The 18,021-nt window shown below is 37.9% G+C and overlaps 1 protein-coding gene across 1 annotated transcript; it reads left to right on the plus strand.

Moving 5' to 3' along the window:
* Positions 1 to 755: 755 nt before the first annotated feature.
* Positions 756 to 17,297, plus strand: LOC113064158 (alpha-actinin-3-like). The gene is made up of 21 exons (XM_026234773.1): positions 756 to 1,084; positions 6,111 to 6,225; positions 6,447 to 6,566; positions 6,677 to 6,763; positions 7,651 to 7,738; positions 8,016 to 8,094; positions 10,994 to 11,075; positions 11,171 to 11,256; positions 11,368 to 11,460; positions 11,554 to 11,784; positions 11,890 to 12,037; positions 12,133 to 12,283; positions 12,386 to 12,494; positions 12,720 to 12,860; positions 13,072 to 13,254; positions 13,397 to 13,531; positions 13,617 to 13,796; positions 13,956 to 14,102; positions 14,203 to 14,268; positions 14,376 to 14,534; positions 17,139 to 17,297. Exons 1-21 carry the CDS (start codon positions 953 to 955, stop codon positions 17,295 to 17,297), a joined length of 2,691 nt encoding a protein of 896 aa, XP_026090558.1. The 5' UTR covers positions 756 to 952.
* Positions 17,298 to 18,021: the final 724 nt, after the last annotated feature.

Consider the following 18,021-nt stretch of genomic DNA (forward strand, 5'->3'; position numbering starts at 1 on the left):
AACACGCCTGCCTGTGATTTTCTAATGATCCTGAAGACACTGATTAGCAAACTCATGCGTGTTTGATTAGGGTTAGAGCTAAACTTCGCAGGAAAGTGGATCTCGCGAGCCAGACTTGAGGATCACTGACCTACAACTTAATCTCTGATGTAAAAATGCTTTGAAAAGCTGAACAGTGGAAAATTAAATGTATATAAACTATGATTGTAGATTATCAAGAACTGAAAAAGTCAGTGATTCAGGGATGTTCGAGTTTCATTGATATCTTTTTTTAGGTCTGAATGGGCAACTTTCATTGTGGTGTATGTAATGTTAGTTCGAGGGATACTAATGTTTAATAATCCTAATGTTTTTTTTTATTTGCAAACTGGCTTTAGTGCCATGATATTTGTATTTTCTTTTTGTAAAGTTCAATAAATGATGCTTAAATCATATTATGTGGTCTTGTTTTTTTATTCTTTATTTTCATGTTCAATTGATATGTTTACATTTTATACAAATCTACATGCATAGTCATTTTATCCAACAATTTAGGGACTCAAGTCTTTTCCATGCAAGTGAAACCTTACAAGTGATAGACCAGAGTTGCTTGACTCTTTCTGGTCCTATGATTTTAATTATGCAGAAGGAACGTCCTTTGTTAACCTAATACTCAAACTCAGAACTTCGAGTTAATGCTGTTCATTCTGTAACGTTCCCAAACTCCGCCCAGTACCTTTTAGGAATGAAGTTGTGCCCAAATACTGCAGCAGTCAGTCAGTCACTTTGGGTCCCGTTACTTGTTGAGTTTGAGGAACAGCTGTCAGCTCATCGGCCGGTGGGAGCAGTGACCACACGCAAGGGTTTGTCTTCTCTCTCCAAACCCGCACGGGAGGTGTATGTTGAATTAAGAGCTAAATTATAAGGTTGTACAGGTTTAGGGGATCCCAAGTACCCCACGGAAGACGGAAAAATGACAGCGATTGAAACGCAGGTGCAGTACAGTTCTTACATGATGACTGCGACTGGGGAGTACATGAACCAAGAGGATGACTGGGATCGCGACCTGTTACTTGACCCGGCCTGGGAGAAGCAGCAGCGGAAGGTAAAAACTCACGAGTGCTTGGTGTGCTCACTTCTTGCTTTTCTTTATAAAGGTCTATGTAAATGAATTTGAACACTGCTCTACAGACAGAAAAAAATTGGATGTATAGTTGCTAGTTTTCAATGGTAAGTAGGCCTTCTATATGTAATGAAAAACCGTATCGGGATGTAGAATCTCAGAATTTTCATGAAATGTTAAAATAGACGCCGTCTACAAGCGTCAAATCTCCACGCCATACATCGCTCAGCCACACGGACCAATCAGCTGTTCCCTCGGTGACGTAAGCAGCGAAAGTGGTTAAATAGTTTTGTATAATTTTTTTTTTCAACATATACCCTTTGGGTTGAAAACAATTATGATGTTAGTATTACTGCAACTAATTAGCGAATGTAAATTAAATTACATTTAAATTAGGAAACCAGAAACGTCATTAATGTAAGCAACTATCATGAAAACAGTAGCCATTATGGAAAACTACACCACAGTGACAGCTGAGCAGATGAGGCAACAGTATGTTACAGAGGACAGTCAGTGTTCAGAATTGACAGAAGTGGTTAAGTAGCACTGAGTGCTGCAAATAGGCTCTACAACTAAAAATACAGGGCCTATCCTGTCCCCGACCCATTAATCCAAGCAGTTTGTTCCTCATCTGTTGATTTTAGTTAAAATGACTGATGGTACATGTGAGAAGTGTTTATTAATAAGCAAGGGTTTAACATGATGACCATGTAGATTTATTTACATCCCATTGGGGGCACAAATGTGCTTCTTGCTGAGTGCATTTAGTACCAGATTTACACTCGCATTATAGCTTTGAGAGTTTCAGTTTGGTAGATCATCTAGGACCAAGTCTAAGAAACTGGCACTGGATTAAAAAAAAAAAAAAAGTTACCTAATGGTGCTTAACCTTCAAAAATTTTGGTCATGAACCACACAAGATATCAAACTAAATTGTATAGTTTTTTATATATATATAGTTTTTCTTTTTCTTTTTTTTTTTAATGTTCATCTCAACCATGTTGTAATTTTAATTTGGTTTATCTTGATTTGTGAAAACAGATTAGTAGACTAGATACTTTGTATTCTAGATACATTTTATGTCTGATAAAATGTATCTTTTATAAAGTTTGTCAGAAATATTTAATAGGCCCTCTAACAAAAACCGAATGCCTTTAACGTTTTAAACAAAGAATCAGAGAAATCAATTCTCATCAAACGATAAACGACTCAGCAAGCCTTCATTTTTGGTACTTTGTCTTACTGATAAAATTAAGTTTCAGAAGCAATATATATAATTTTTTTTTATGTTCACTGTAGGGTGAATAAAGTGTTTTGTTCTTGTCATCTTGTCATAATGTGTGTGTTTTTTTTATGGGAACCCAAGGTAGCCTAGTGACTGTTGTAGAACCTAAGGGGGTCTAAATAAAGCTTGAACACAGTGTTTTCACACCTGTATGTGAGGCGTTCTATCCATGCAGAAGTGCCATGCTGCACAATTCTCTTTAAAAAGACCTCACTCAGTGCTGATTATTCCATTAAGCCCGCCTGCTTGAGTCCTTAACATCCTTGTGCATTTGTTTCTTGGTTGCATGCCATTTATTAGTTAAATCCTGAGAGATTGCATCTCTACAGTAGGCTATTGTTGTTTTTTATTGTCTTGTTAACTTATGTGTCAGATCCTGCAACCCAAGTGGTCCATTGATGTTTGAGAAGAGGAGCAATGATTCTAAAATACATGGAATATGAATGTGATTCTGGTTTTATTATAAATTTCTGTTACACCCTCACATCTAAAAGGATAATTTTCTTCTCTTCATGCATGTACAGTCAACAGTATGAGCCATGGTGAATGTAGTCCAGGTCTCATCTAGTTACCTTCATCAGCTGCATTTCCAGTATGAGGGATTTATGGAGACTACATCCGGGGTATCTCATAAAATATTGGACGTTTACCTGAATTGTATTATTATTATTATTTTATAAGATAAAAAAAAGTGTGTGTGCTGAATATATGTCACATAATTACACCATTATATGAGGTCTGCAAATCACAGGTCAGAGGAAAACATTTACATGTTTTATCATTCTAATTGCAAAACCTGAGGGATTCAGATGTGCAGGTGTGCACATTCTTCGGGGTGGGAAATGGGGGGTAAAGAAAGTCATGAGTACGATCGAATGGCAGTTGCTATTCCAGAAGAGGTGTCCTTCTAGGGGAGCTTCTATAAACTACCTAATGAAAGCCTGGGGGCTGGGGGCAGTTTACTGTAGGAGACAGGTCAGCCAGGTAAACGAATTTAGGCCGGACTTGACTTTCATGGCCATGTAAATGACAACAAAAAGAGAGTGGGGCACATAATAAGCCCTTTCACACATACAGACTTTTCTGGAAAATTACCAGTAAATTGCCGTTTTATTTTCTTGGTGTTAAAAACAAATTAAAAATCTAAAGAACCTTTTCTGTAATAGAAATGTTCCATGGATGTTAAAGGTTCTTCATGAAACCATAGATGCCAATAAACAACCTTTATTTTTAAGAGTGAAGGTGTTTTTATCAAGTTTACATAACTTATTCTGTTTTGAAAAATTGTAAAATGTCGGAGAAAGGTGCTAAGGTGAATTGAAATAGTTTATATGTCCTTGTGTATCTGCACATTTATTAAGTGGTGAACTGACATGATTGTATGCAAGTCAGCTTTACCTACGTTTGCAGCTTTAAATAGCAGGCCTTCAAATGTTAAATATCATGTTAGCCTATGTTAACCCCTTTACCTGAATGTGCCACAACCATTCATCTTTCATAGATGTGCTGGTTCATAGAATGACCTTGGCCAGTGGATTTTGTTGCTTGTGGTTTCTGTGGTAGTAGTGTGAAATTGTGTGATATCCATCCATAGAACCGAAACACATCCACAGCCATCTGAAATATATTGAGTATACATGCAACAGATTTACAGTAAGATCTTGGTAAGTAAGAGGATGGATGGTTTAAAGTATTTAAAGGCCTGTAATTTTAAGGTGGTGTCAACAAGCAGTTGTGTTATTAAGGAAACCATTAGTAGCTTCAGTAATTTCTTCCTGCTACTGTAAAAGAGGGTGCACGATCCAGTGGAATGTGCCTGTGGCCTGGCTGTCATCTGTAGCGCATAAATAATCTGGCAGCAGTTTTGATCCGCTAACAAGAGCGAGACTGTAATGCAGAATTTTCCCTTGGGAGAAATTCTTTAATGGGTGAAATGTTTGCAATAATCTCTTTTCCCTTTGTTTGTTTTTTCTTTCTTTCTGTGCATATGTATGTCGACGTGTTTTAAAAAGGAAAAAAGTGACTAACAATGGTGTGAAAAAAAGACATTGCTAGTTAATTTCACAGATACAAAGAAACGGCAAGTAACATTGAATTGACTGAAATAGTATTTTCTAACATATTTACTTTGACATTTTTTTTTAAGTCTATGAAAGAACCAAGATAGCCAAATGTGCAAATAAGTTTTTTTTTTAATAAAATTATATTAAATGTTAAAATAAGTAGATATTAAATCTAAATCTGATTTGTGCTCTGTGGCCCTTCAATTTATAAAAATGTACAGTAATATGCTGAATATATATATATATATATATATATATATATATATATATATATATATATATATATATATATATAATATAAATGTGTTGATGTGTGAAATGTGCAGTCTTTAATTTAAACAACGCCCTGTCATGATAGCAGTGTGACTGCAGTCAGCTGACTCAGTAATGCAAAGCTTTTGCACAGATGTATGTATGACAGGAATAGTTCAAGTGATGATGTAACTGGAGTGCCAATGCATCGCGAAGCTAAAACAATTCCATGGTGATAGAGAGCGTCTCTGCTGTAGTCATCACTATACAGTATCTGACATTCGAGCCAGAACCTCAGATCACACATCAGTTGGAATCAACACAGTGTGTGCTTTATATTTTTTTCAGGCTATTTTGAATAGTAGAGCACTTAATTTTTTGATTCATATGTTCATTAAGTTGTACAAGACTGCTTTATAGGTTTTTTTTTATTTGTTTTATTAATACTTTGATTTTAAGCTTTATTTGAAATATACATTAATCAACGCTGATGCTTTAGTTTGTATATACAATTATGATCTGGCAAACTAATATGTAACTAACATTTTAATTGACTTACAGGGTGTACGTATACATCAATGCTAGAGCAATTAGCATGTGGCATGGTAATGAGAGCATCACCAACATGGCAAACTTATTTCTGTACAAGCAACCTGTCGCTCCCCCATTCACAATATAGAGAGTTCAAGGACATCTTAGAAAAATGTTTCATATTCCTGTTGCACATACTTGGGTGGCCACAAAAAATAATTGCCCTTTCCATGTTATGTCATTCAATCTCCGATTTAAAATAACCCAATGATGTGTATTGCTTTTGATTGTAATTGTATGTTTTATGAGGATGCTATATAAAATAAACAGCCCAGTTGTAGTGTCTTGAGCGTCTGTTCCAGGAATGCTGTGCTTTCAGCTGTCTGCTGGTGTCTCATGGCTCCCCGATATAGCTTCCTTCTCTCCCCCTCTCTGGCTGCTCCTCCTCATCTTCACCTCCCCCTCCCATGGGGCACAGGCTAATTTTGGTGATCTTTGGCAGAGGGGGGGTGATTTGAAGGGTGGCCACCTGCTGCAAAAGGGTCTCCGCTTCCATCCTTACATCAAATTACGTTGGGCCTTGGCATTCTTCAGTCAACTCACTCACTCTCTTTCCCCTTCTCTCTTACGCTGGGGTTCCCAGTGAGGCATGTACAGTCAACGCTGCTTATAGATCCAACTATATGTAGTTCAGGGACAAAAACTTTGATTTATATAAAATTAGTATCACATCTAAATTTGACAAAGTATTTCATGTAAAAGGATGCCATCCTCTGTGTTTCTATATGACTACATTGTGCCACACCTTTGAATAAAATGAAACCTGATATTAAATGGTGTAGCCAGACTTCATTTCTTCTTTTTCTTCCCCTCTCAGACCTTCACTGCCTGGTGCAACTCTCACCTGCGTAAGGCAGGGACACAGATTGAGAACATTGAGGAAGACTTCAGGAATGGACTCAAACTCATGCTGCTGCTGGAGGTTATCTCAGGTAAGCGTCTTACTGGATCTGTTGATGTGACCTCATGTCAGTGTTCTGTTCATGTGTTATGTTGACTAACATCAGGTTTGTGGAACAGTATATGGACTTCAAGATCAAGATAATGTGGCAGTTATTATTCTACACATCCCACATTAACAGTCCTTCATGAAGCAAAATAAAATTTCTATACATGTCCTTATGATTTTGTGTGTCTGTGTGTGTTATATCAGGTGAGAGACTCCCTAAACCAGACAAAGGCAAAATGCGTTTCCACAAGATCGCCAACGTAAACAAGGCCCTGGATTACATCAGCAGCAAGGGAGTGAAACTGGTCTCCATCGGTGCTGAAGGTAAGGCTTAACAAACCTCTTCTGCTTCAGTTTCTCTAATATCAGCACCTTTAGTCCTCTATTCGTGTCACTTTCCATAACTGTACTCTTCTGTCCGTTCTGACTTGCAGAGATCGTGGATGGTAATGTGAAAATGACCCTCGGTATGATCTGGACTATCATCCTGCGCTTTGCTATCCAGGACATTTCAGTGGAGGGTGAGAGACTCCGAACATCTGACACATTAGCACCTCTGCAGAGTTGTGTTTGTTTAAAGGTCCGCCAATTTTTGGTTTGTCACACTGTTCTGTGTGAAAGCTGACTTGAACTTTTATTGACACCTAGTGGCCAATTTGAAGCATCAGAAAAGCAAGTGCCACTGAAGAAGCCATTTATATTTAGGTATTAGTATGATAAGTCAATTTATACCTGCTCCCTGCCACACAGAAATGGTGTGCAAGGCCTATATAACACTATTTACCATAATAATATATAATGGAAAAAAAATGAATTAGTTAAATGTGAAAAAGAAATTGTGATCGCAAAATTAAGCTTTGCAATGCTTCATGTTTTTTTTTTTTTAGCATTCTGCAGATTTTTGTTAATTTTGTTGTTTTGTGTAATTTTATTTTAAGATATTTTTCAAAGTGATTAATGTATTTTAGTACAGTACACTGACAGGAATTAAATTAAAATTAAATGCATGAATTAATCAGTCCTTTTAACTATGCCGATATGCCTGTATTTCATAGGCAAATGTTATTTTGGCTTCACATAAAAATAATGATATTGGTTAAAAAAATAAAAATAAATGTATAATGTAATGTAATTCATGGGTGGTAATTACGCTAAATATCAATATTCATGCAAGTGTGCCCAGTTTACAAATGGCTGGAATTCATTAACCTTTAAATAACAAATCTGAGGTTTATGGAGCATTCGTGAATCCAAAGTTCCTTTTTACAAGCAAGTTTACTTGTATATTTATGAATGTTTCATGGATGAGGGCAATTGAGCATATCTTTAAATTGAATGGTAAGGTCAAAGGTTCCACGTCATATTATGTGTAGTCAGTGAAAATGATTTTCTGACCTGTTCCTCACAGAGACCTCTGCTAAGGAGGGCTTGCTGCTGTGGTGTCAGAGGAAGACAGCCCCCTACAGGAATGTCAACGTGCAAAACTTCCACATCAGGTGATTTCTGCTTGACTCCTGTTGAGAGAGCGGCATCTTGGCTTAATTTCACAATCATTTATTATGTTTAACCATTTACGACTCTTGTCTGAATGCACATGTGTACATTATCTCTCTATAAAACCCATCCTTCGTATTACCCATCATGCTTCACATGCTTCTAAACTCTGCCATAGAGCCTCTGCACAACACTCATCGTTTTGTTAACCATTTCCAAATGTCTTTTCTTGTTCTTTCTCTCTTGTGGTTCTTCCTTTGCTTGTGGTCTGTGTCTTAGTTGGAAGGATGGCTTGGCTCTCTGTGCCCTCATCCACAGACACAGACCTGACCTCATCGACTACTCCAAACTGCGCAAGGTGCCATCGCCTTCTTTCTCATAATGCATCCCTGCCTTCTTTTTGTTCATTAGCTATCTGTCCATTCATCTGCTATGTCCCATAAAAACTCACCTTTACCCTTACACCTACACCTTTCATCATTGAACTGTTGGTAACTAACTTTGTCTCCTTTGTCTGTGAATGGACTGTTTATTGCTTTTTAAAAATGTAACACCTTTATTTTATTTCTTTAATGGTTAAGTGTGGAAAAGTCTCATTTGGTACGTTTTATTTACCTGTATGATGTTATTGCCACCTCACTAACAAAAAGCCTGTTGTTATTGGTTATGGTAATACCATTTCTTTTTTAACATATGCTGGCATTACCATAGTTTTAATATCATAGCATTTGTTTAAGAATTTTAGAGTAGCATGTAAATACCACGGTACATGAATATAATAATCATGGTAAATATCAAAGTGTTACAATATTACCTTCTGCCACAGTACTTTTTTGTAAAGATTTTTAATTCAATTGATCTAAAATGTTCTCAGACTTGAATTCATTTTTTTTTGCTTATATACATATTATTAATGTTCTGCAGTGTATAAAATAGCATGTGTAACATTCAATCATGTTGATTATGAAGTGTATAAGTATGAGAGAAAAAGTTTCCATGATGAATGGTACAGTGGGGAAATTATTTATTTGATCCCCTGCTGATTTTGTAAGTTTGCCCAATTACAAAAAAATTAAGGGTCTGTAATTTTTATGGTAGGTATATTTTAACAGATAGAGACAGAATCGGAAGCAAAAAATCCAGAAAAAAACACGTATAAAGGTTAGAAATTGATTTGCATTTCAGTGAGTCAAATAAGTATTTGATCTACAGTACTACCAACCAGCAAGAATTCTGTCATTAGAATTCAGATTAGTCCTGTCACTTTAAGAAGTTACTCCTAATGTCTGCTCTATGTATAAGACACCTGTCCAGATTGACTCACTGTGTTTGGATGGAGAGAAATGCTGACTATGACCACAAGAACACCATTGCTACAGTCAAGTACGGAGGTGGAAACATTATGCTTTAGGGCTGTTTTTCTGCTAAGGGGTACAGGACGACTTCACCGCATTGATGGGCAAATGGACGGGGCCATATACTGTAAAATCTTGGATGAGGACCTCCTTCCCTCAGCCAGAACACTGAAGATGGGTCAGGGATGAGTCTTCCAGCACGACAATGACCCGAAACACACCGCCAAGGCAACAAAGGAGTGGCTCAAGAAGAAGCAGATTAAGGTCATGGAGTGGCCTAGCCAGTCTCCAGACCTCAATCCTATAGAAAATCTGTGGAGGGAGCTGATGCTTCGAGTTGCCAAACGACAGCCAAGAAACCTTAAGGATTTAGAGAGGATCTGCAAAGAGTAGTGGAGCAAAATCCCTCCTGAGATGTGTGCAAACCCGGTGACCAGCTACAAAAACATCTTACCACCGTGCTTGCCAAAAAGCGTACTAGTACAAATACTAGGTCATGTTTGCTTGGGGATTAAATACTTATTTCACTCACTGAAATGCAAATCAATTTAAATTAAATTAAATTTTATTTGTATAGCGCTTTTTACGATACAAATCATTGCAAAGAAACTTTATAGAAAATGTATGTTTTTATAATATTTAGTTTATCAGTGTTTACTCAGTTTATGTACATACGGCAAAAATGTACGGAAAAATAAATCAAAAACTTAATCAAACAGAACAAGCACTATTAACAGCAATTATTATGATGCAATAAAACTTATAGAAAAATTTGGTAGTTCTTTATGTTGTTTCAGGGTTGGCTTCATCTGAGGTCCTCTGAGGGGTTGGCATCATCTCTTCTCAGGGGTTCTGGATCCAGACTGAAGCTTGTTTAAATCCTAGATTACATCCTGTGGCAAAACAGAGAAACAAATAGATACATAATTATCAAAGCTGCTGTTCCAACCAAGTAAAATTTATTTGTTTAACCCAAGCTAAAGAATAATAATGTGAACTTGATCGGATATAAATGCAGTACAAGATTATGAGATGCATTATTTGAATGCTTGGCCAAAGAGATGTGTCTTTAATCTAGATTTAAACAGAGAGAGTGTGTCTGAACCACAAACGTTATCAGGAAGGCTATTCCAGAGTTTGGAAAAAGCAGAAAAAGCACTATTTTTACACATGTACAGCTCATACATAGAGAGAATTGAAATTGCATTGCTCTCAGATCTTTGGTGCATACAGATAACACTAACAGTAGAGCATAAATATACAGATTTACATTTACATTTAATCATTTAGCAGATGCTTTTATCCAAAGCGACTTACAAATGAGAACAATAGAAGCAGATAGGTAGGTAAGCAGACAGATAGGTAAGTAATGATATTTTGTAACTGACACAGAACTTAATAGGTAGCCAGTGCAGAGACTGTAAAATTGGGGTAATATGACCATATTTTCTTGACCTAGTAAGGACTCTAGCTGCTGCATTTTGGACTACCTGTAGCTTGTTTATTGAAGATGCAGGACAGCCACCTAGAAGTGCATTTCAATAGTCCAGTCTAGAGGTCATGAATGCATAAACTAGCTTTTCTGCATCAGAAACCGTTAACTTGGCAACATAGCTTGGCAATGTTTTGAACATGAAAAATTTATGTTTTTGTAACATGGGAAATATGATTTTCACAAGACAAGTTGCTGTCTAATACAACACCCAGATTTTTGACTGAGGAAGTAACCGTATATCTGTCTAGTTGCAAACTTAAACAAACAGCAGGGGATCAAAAAAATATTTCCCCCACTGTTGACGGGATTTTCTAGCAACTTTCAGTTGTAGACGGTGGAAAAATGTTTCTTTACTTTCTTTGCTAATTTTTCATTGAGTTTCTTCCTGGCCATGTTTGCCCTTGCAGGATGACCCTGCTGGTAACCTAAACACTGCTTTTGAAGTAGCAGAGAAATACCTTGACATCCCTAAAATGCTTGATGCAGATGGTATGATCTGTTGGAGTATCCAATTTGATATAATGTTTCAGATTGTAAAAAAAGAATAGCTTCATTTAACTGTCTAATGTTTGTCTCCGTATCAGACATTGTGAACACTCCAAAACCTGATGAGAAGGCCATCATGACCTATGTGTCATGTTTCTACCATGCTTTCGCTGGTGCAGAGCAGGTAAGGGAGTTCTCCGGGAAATGAACATCAGTTTAGAAAGGAGATTTGCTCCTTTAAGAATGTAATTGCCCACCTTGTTTTCCCTTTATAATCAGTCACACTGTCCTCCAGGCTGAGACAGCAGCTAACAGGATCTGCAAAGTGCTGGCCGTGAACCAGGAAAATGAGAAGCTGATGGAAGAATACGAGAAACTGGCCAGCGAGGTGAGAATGCTCAAATTCTCTATGAGTTGAACACAGTTTTGTTAATTTGTGAACGAATGAGTCTTCCGGTTCTCCTCATTGTTTTCACCTTAGCTTCTGGAGTGGATCAAAAGAACCATCCCCTGGTTGGAGAACCGTGTTGCCGAGCAGACAATGCATGCCATGCAGCAGAAGCTAGAGGATTTCAGGGACTACCGTCGTGTGCATAAGCCACCCAAGGTTCAGGAGAAGTGTCAGCTGGAGATCAACTTCAACACCCTACAGACAAAGCTGAGGCTCAGCAACAGGCCTGCCTTCATGCCCTCTGAGGGCAAAATGGTTTCAGTATGTAATGCTCCTTTTCTCTTAACATTTGTATACAGGGTAAAACTACCTTGGCTTTTGAGTATCCCACAGACAAAGTTAAAAGTTAGTCCTCCCCTGCTACAGGACATTGCCAATGCCTGGAAGGGTCTGGAGCAGGTAGAGAAGGGCTATGAGGAGTGGCTGCTCACAGAAATCCGTCGTCTGGAGAGACTGGACCACTTGGCCGAAAAGTTTAAGCAGAAGTCTACCTTGCACGAATCATGGACAACAGGTATTACTCACCACCTCTCTGATCTTACAGTCAGCCATTTTCACTCTACTGTGAGGGTTGACATATTCCTTTGTATCTTATGATGCTCAACACAGGAAAGGAGGAGCTGTTGTCTCAGAAGGACTACGAGTCAGCCTCTCTAATGGTGATCCGTGCTCTGATGAGGAAACATGAGGCCTTTGAGAGTGACCTGGCTGCTCACCAGGACAGAGTGGAGCAGATTGCTGCCATTGCCCAGGAGCTCAAGTAAGACAGATACACGTCAGCTCCCTTGAAATATGAAGAGTATTTTCTTAAAGTGTTTACAGTAGGTAATTATAGTGATTATAAAGATGTGCTGCTCTTTAGTGAATTGGACTATTATGATGCTACTACCATCAATGCCCGGTGCCAGGGTATATGTGACCAGTGGGACAACCTGGGAACCCTGACCCAGAAAAGGAGAGAATCACTGGAGGTACATGTATATGATAAAATCTTAATTGTTATGCTACAGCTGTCCTCCTCAACTGTTTAAGTCAACACTTGAATTGAGAATGCTGTCAAACTAATGTATATTCCACTTCCATAAACATTAAGACTCTTTTGCACATTTAGCCAATGGAGAGTATGGATAAAATATGCAATTTACAGTAGATAAAGGATGTGGGCATGCTGTAATCTTTGTCTTTCTTTGCCATAGCGTGTGGAGAAGCTTTGGGAGACAATTGACCAGTTGTACCTGGAGTTTGCCAAGCGGGCAGCACCCTTCAACAACTGGATGGATGGAGCTATGGAAGATCTGCAGGACATGTTCATTGTGCACAGTATTGAGGAGATTCAGGTGAAAGACAAACACTGAATGCTTGAGGGAGTGCTTATCTTCTTCAAAGACATTGGGTACTGGCTTTAGTATCTTATTAGTCTGTTATGGGAGAAGGAAGTTTGTGTTGTTCTTCTGTAATAGACTCCCTTTTTTGTACCATTTTTCAATTGTTTATTTACTCACCATGTCTTAACATCATTTTGTTATTTCCTGCTATTGTCAACCTCAGAGTTTGATCACAGCCCATGACCAATTCAAGGCCACCATACCAGAAGCTGATAAGGAACGCATGGCCATCATGGGCATTCATAACGAGATCCTGAAGATAGCTCAGACATACGGGATCAAGGTAGTAGGCGAGAATCCCTACACTGTCCTTTCTCCTCAGGATATAAGCATCAAATGGGAAGCTGTAAGTACTTCACAATCTTAATTTTAGCATTTCAGCTTGATCAGCAAGCACAATGGTTCAATGCATTGAGTAGCCTACTTTGAGCTAGGAGAAGTCCTTTCAGCTTCTTTACTGAGGATTGTTGCTTCCTTCTTAATAACAGGTGAAGCAACTAGTCCCAATGCGTGACCAGATGTTGCAGGAGGAAGTAGCCAGGCAGCAGTCCAATGAGAGGCTGAGACGCCAGTTCGGTGCTCAGGCTAATATCATTGGACCCTGGATTCAGACCAAAATGGAGGTGTTTCACCACACTCCACTCACAGTAGTGTGCTACACAGTAGCTAAAAAAATAAAACTGAAATGGTCTTCCTCTTGTTCAACAGGAGATCAGCCATGTGTCAATTGATATTGCTGGTTCTCTAGAAGAACAGATGAGCAATCTGAAAACATATGAACAGAACATCATTAATTACAAATCCAATATAGACACACTGGAAGGAGACCACCAGCTCAGCCAGGAGAGTCTTATCTTTGACAACAAGCACACCAACTACACTATGGAGGTACTGACAACCATCTATTTTCATTTCATTTTGAAATGTTTTCTCTTTTTGAAGTTTCAAGTGTTATTAACGTAAAGTGTCTTATGCAATTAAACTTCCAAGTCCCTTTAATCTCACCATAGAGGCATGATTCCTATTTTCGGATTATTTCTATTTTAGCACGTGCGTGTGGGATGGGAACAGCTCCTCACCACTATCGCCCGCACGATCAATGAGGTTGAGAACCAGATCCTGACCCGTGACGCCAAGGGTATCAGCCAGGAGCAGCTGAATGAGTTCAGAGCCTCCTTCAACCACTTTGACCGGGTTAGCAATCCATGGAGTCTTTGGTTTCTTCCATGACTAAGCAAAGTTATGCAACTTTATCCAAACTGTAGAATAAGCACATTCTTTTTTGTATTTGCAGAAGAGGAATGGCATGATGGATCCTGATGACTTCCGTGCTTGCCTGATTTCAATGGGTTATGATCTGGTGAGTGCATTTAATCCTTGTTAGAGTATGACTTTCACTGCTTTTTTTTTCTAACAAAAGGACACAAAATCAGCTTTCTTATATATGAACTCTTCCATCATTTTTAGGGTGAAGTTGAATTTGCACGCATTATGACTCTGGTGGACCCCAACAACACAGGAGTTGTCACCTTCCAGGCCTTTATTGACTTCATGACCAGGGAGACAGCCGAGACAGACACTGCTGAACAGGTCATGGCCTCCTTCAAGATCCTGGCTTCTGATAAGGTAATTACAAACTAATAGAATTCAATTCAATTCAAGTTTATTTGTATAGTGCTTTTTTACGATACAAATCATTACAAAGCAACTTTACAGAAAATCAAGTTTCTACAATATTTAGTAGTAGCTTATAAGTAGTGACTTGCAGTTTGTGCATATATGACAGGATTAAAAAAAAAACATAGTCAGCCAGACGATGAACATTATTAAGAGCAATTATTATATGATGCAGTCACACTTGTAGCAATATTTGTTAGTTTTGTTTGTTGATTCAAGGTTAGCATCATCTGGGATCCTCTGAGGGGTCAGCATCATCTATTCTCAGGTGTTCTGGATCCAGACTGGAGCTTGTGTAAATCCTAGTTACCACGGGATGTAAATACCGTGGCAAAACATAGAAACAAATCATTAGCACATCATTAGCATAGCTGCTGTTCCAACAAAGTAAAATCAATTAGCTTAACCCAAGCTAAAGAATGCATTTGAAAAATGTGCATTTGATCAGATACAACTGCAGCCACAATTTAAGAGATACATTATTCGAATGCTTCGCGAAAGAGATGCATTTTTAATCTAGATTTAAACAGAGAGAGTGTGTGTGAACCCCGAACATTATCAGGAAGGCTATTTCAGAGTTTGGGAGCCAAATGTGAAAAAGCTCTACCTCCTTTAGTGGACTTTGCTATCCTAGGAACTACCAAAAGTCCAGCATTTTGTGACCTTAGGGAGCGTGATGGATTGTAACGTGGTAGAAGGCTAGTTAGGTACGCAGGAGCTAGACCATTTAGGGCCTTATAGGTAAGTAATGATAATTTGTAACTAATACAGAACTTAATAGGTAGCCAGTTCAGAGACTGTAAAATTGGTGTAATATGATCATATTTTCTTGACCTGATAAGGACTCTAACTGCTGCATTTTGGACTACCTGTAGCTTGTTTATTGAAGAAGCAGGACAACCACCTAGAAGTGCATTACAATAGTCCAGTCTAGAGGTCATGGATGCATGAACTAGCTTTTCTGCATCAGAAACAGGTAACATGTTTCATAGCTTGACAATATTTCTAAGGAAGAAGGAAGAATGCAGTTTTTGTAACATGGGAAATATGATTTTCAAATGACAAGTTGCTGTCTAATATAACACCCAGATTTTTGACTGTAGAGGAAGTAGCAGTGCATCCGTCTAGTTGCAAATTGTAATCTTCAAGATTCTGTGTACTGTTTTTTGGTCCAATGATTAATATCTCTGTCTTATCCGAATTTAAGAAGAGAAAATTATTGGTCATCCAATCTTTGACATTTTTAACAATCTGTTAGCTTAGATAATTTAGAAGTTTCATCTGGTCTCGTTGAGATATATAGCTGAGTATCATCAGCATAACAGTGGAAACTAATCCCGTATTCTCTAATAATATTACCAATATGTATATTGAAAATAGAAGGGGACCTAGGACGGATCCTTGTGGCACTCCATATTTTACTGGTGATAAATGAGATAACTCCCCATTTAAGTAAACGAAATGGTAGCGATCGGACAAGTAGGATCTAAACCATCTTAGAGCCTGCCCTTGAATACCTGTATAGGTTTGTAATCGATCTATGAGTATGTCATGATCTATGGTGTCGAACGCAGCACTAAGATCAAGTAAAACTAGCAATGAGATGCAGCCTTGATCTGACGCAAGACCCAGGTCATTTGTAATTTTAACAAGTGCAGTTTCTGTGCTATGATGGGGCCTGAAACCTGATTGAATTCTTCATACAGATCTTTTTTTTTTTTTTTTTTTACAAGAAGGAGCTCAATTGAGTAGACACAACTTTTTCTTAAATTTTAGACATAAATGGAAGATTTGAAATAGGCCTATAATTTGCCAGTTCACTAGGATCTAGTTTTGGTTTCCTAATAAGAGGCTTAATAACCACCAGCTTAAATGGTTTTGGGACATGACCTAAAGATAACGACGAATTAATAATATTGAGAAGCGGTTCTTCGGCTACAGGTAACAATTCTTTCAGTAATTTAGTGGGTACAGGATCTAATAAACGTTGTTGGTTTAGATACAGTGATAAGTTTATTTAGCTATTCCTGCCCTATAGTTGTAAAGCACTGCAGTTTATCTTTGGGTGCAATGGATGAAACTGAAGTGTTAGACGCTGTAGAATCTACATTCACTATTGTATTTCTTATGTTATCTATTTTATCAGTGAAGAAATTCATAAAGTCATTACTATTAAACGTTGATGGAATATTTGAATCAGGTGACTTCTGGTTATTTGTTAATTTAGCCACTGTGCTAAATAAAAACCTTGCATTGTTTTGGTTATTTTCTGTGAGTTTGTGTATATGCTCTGCCCTAGCAGTTTTTAGTGCCTGTCTATAGCTGGACATATTGTTTTTCCATGCAATTCTAAATACTTCCAAGTTAGTTTTTCTCCATTTGCGTTCAAGACTACGAGTTTCTTTCTTGAGAGAGTGAGTATTATTGTTATACCATGGCACAGTACGTTTCTATGTAATAGAACCACTAAAAGAACCTATGTATGTTTTTGGAGAATCTGCTAAACATGCCTCTTGTTGTCTAAGTGCTTATTTTTTCTACTATGTTCTGTAGGCGTACATTACAGTGGAGGAACTGAGGAGAGAGCTGCCCCCAGAACAAGCTGAATACTGTATTAGCCGCATGACCAAGTACATTGACGGTGATGCTCCCCCAGATGCCCTTGATTATATCTCCTTCTCCAGTGCCCTGTATGGAGAGAGCGACTTGTAGAGCCCTGCCTGACATGTACACCACCCCCTAAACATCCCCTACACCTTTCCTCAAATTTCATGAAACCCTTAAATATCTAACTCCTAGTACAATGTCAGATGTAATGGATGGCTTTGCTGCAGTGATTTAGTACAGTGCGTCACCAGTTTATATCCCGTGACAGCCATCAGTTTATGTCTGATCTTGTTAGTGGTCCATCCCTTATGTTGGGAAAAACTGTCTCACAAGACAGTAGGGATTGAAGAGTACAAAACACAATATAATTCTTCACAGTGACACTGTTTATAGGAGACATCTGCTCTCCCTTCATAGAAAAGGACTACATTTTGAAGGAAGAAAAATAAATGACCCTAAAGAATATCATATTTTGTGTATTTTGTTGTTTAATCAAAGCATATATGTATACATACATACATACATACATATGTGAGAGAGCGTGAGAGAGAGAGAGAGAGAGAGAGAGAGAGAGTGTGCGTGTATATCTGAACTTAATGGAAACATTATTATTAAGTGCTTAGAGTGTATTTCATTTGTCTATAGAGTGTTAAAGATAGTCAATAATTTGCCATTACGCAATTAATCTAACAGTAATGTTTGTTTGGCCATAAAAAAATATGACAATTTATGTTAAATATAGAACATTTCACAAGGCATCAGCAAATATATTCTGCTCCTGACAGATTTCTAGAATTACCCGCAGGTTGAAGGCGAAGCATTTGCACAT

The sequence above is a fragment of the Carassius auratus genome, chromosome 46 (assembly GCF_003368295.1).
Source record: "Carassius auratus strain Wakin chromosome 46, ASM336829v1, whole genome shotgun sequence".
Classification (NCBI taxonomy): Eukaryota; Metazoa; Chordata; class Actinopteri; order Cypriniformes; family Cyprinidae; genus Carassius; species Carassius auratus.

Coding starts and splice junctions, on each gene's coding strand:
- LOC113064158 (XM_026234773.1), top strand. CDS start 953: ATGACAGCGATTGAAACGCAGGTGCAGTACAGTTCTTACATGATGACT. Junction 12,284..12,385: donor GCCATTGCCCAGGAGCTCAA/GTAAGACAGATA, acceptor GCTGCTCTTTAG/TGAATTGGACTATTATGATG. Junction 14,103..14,202: donor CCTTCAACCACTTTGACCGG/GTTAGCAATCCA, acceptor TTGTATTTGCAG/AAGAGGAATGGCATGATGGA.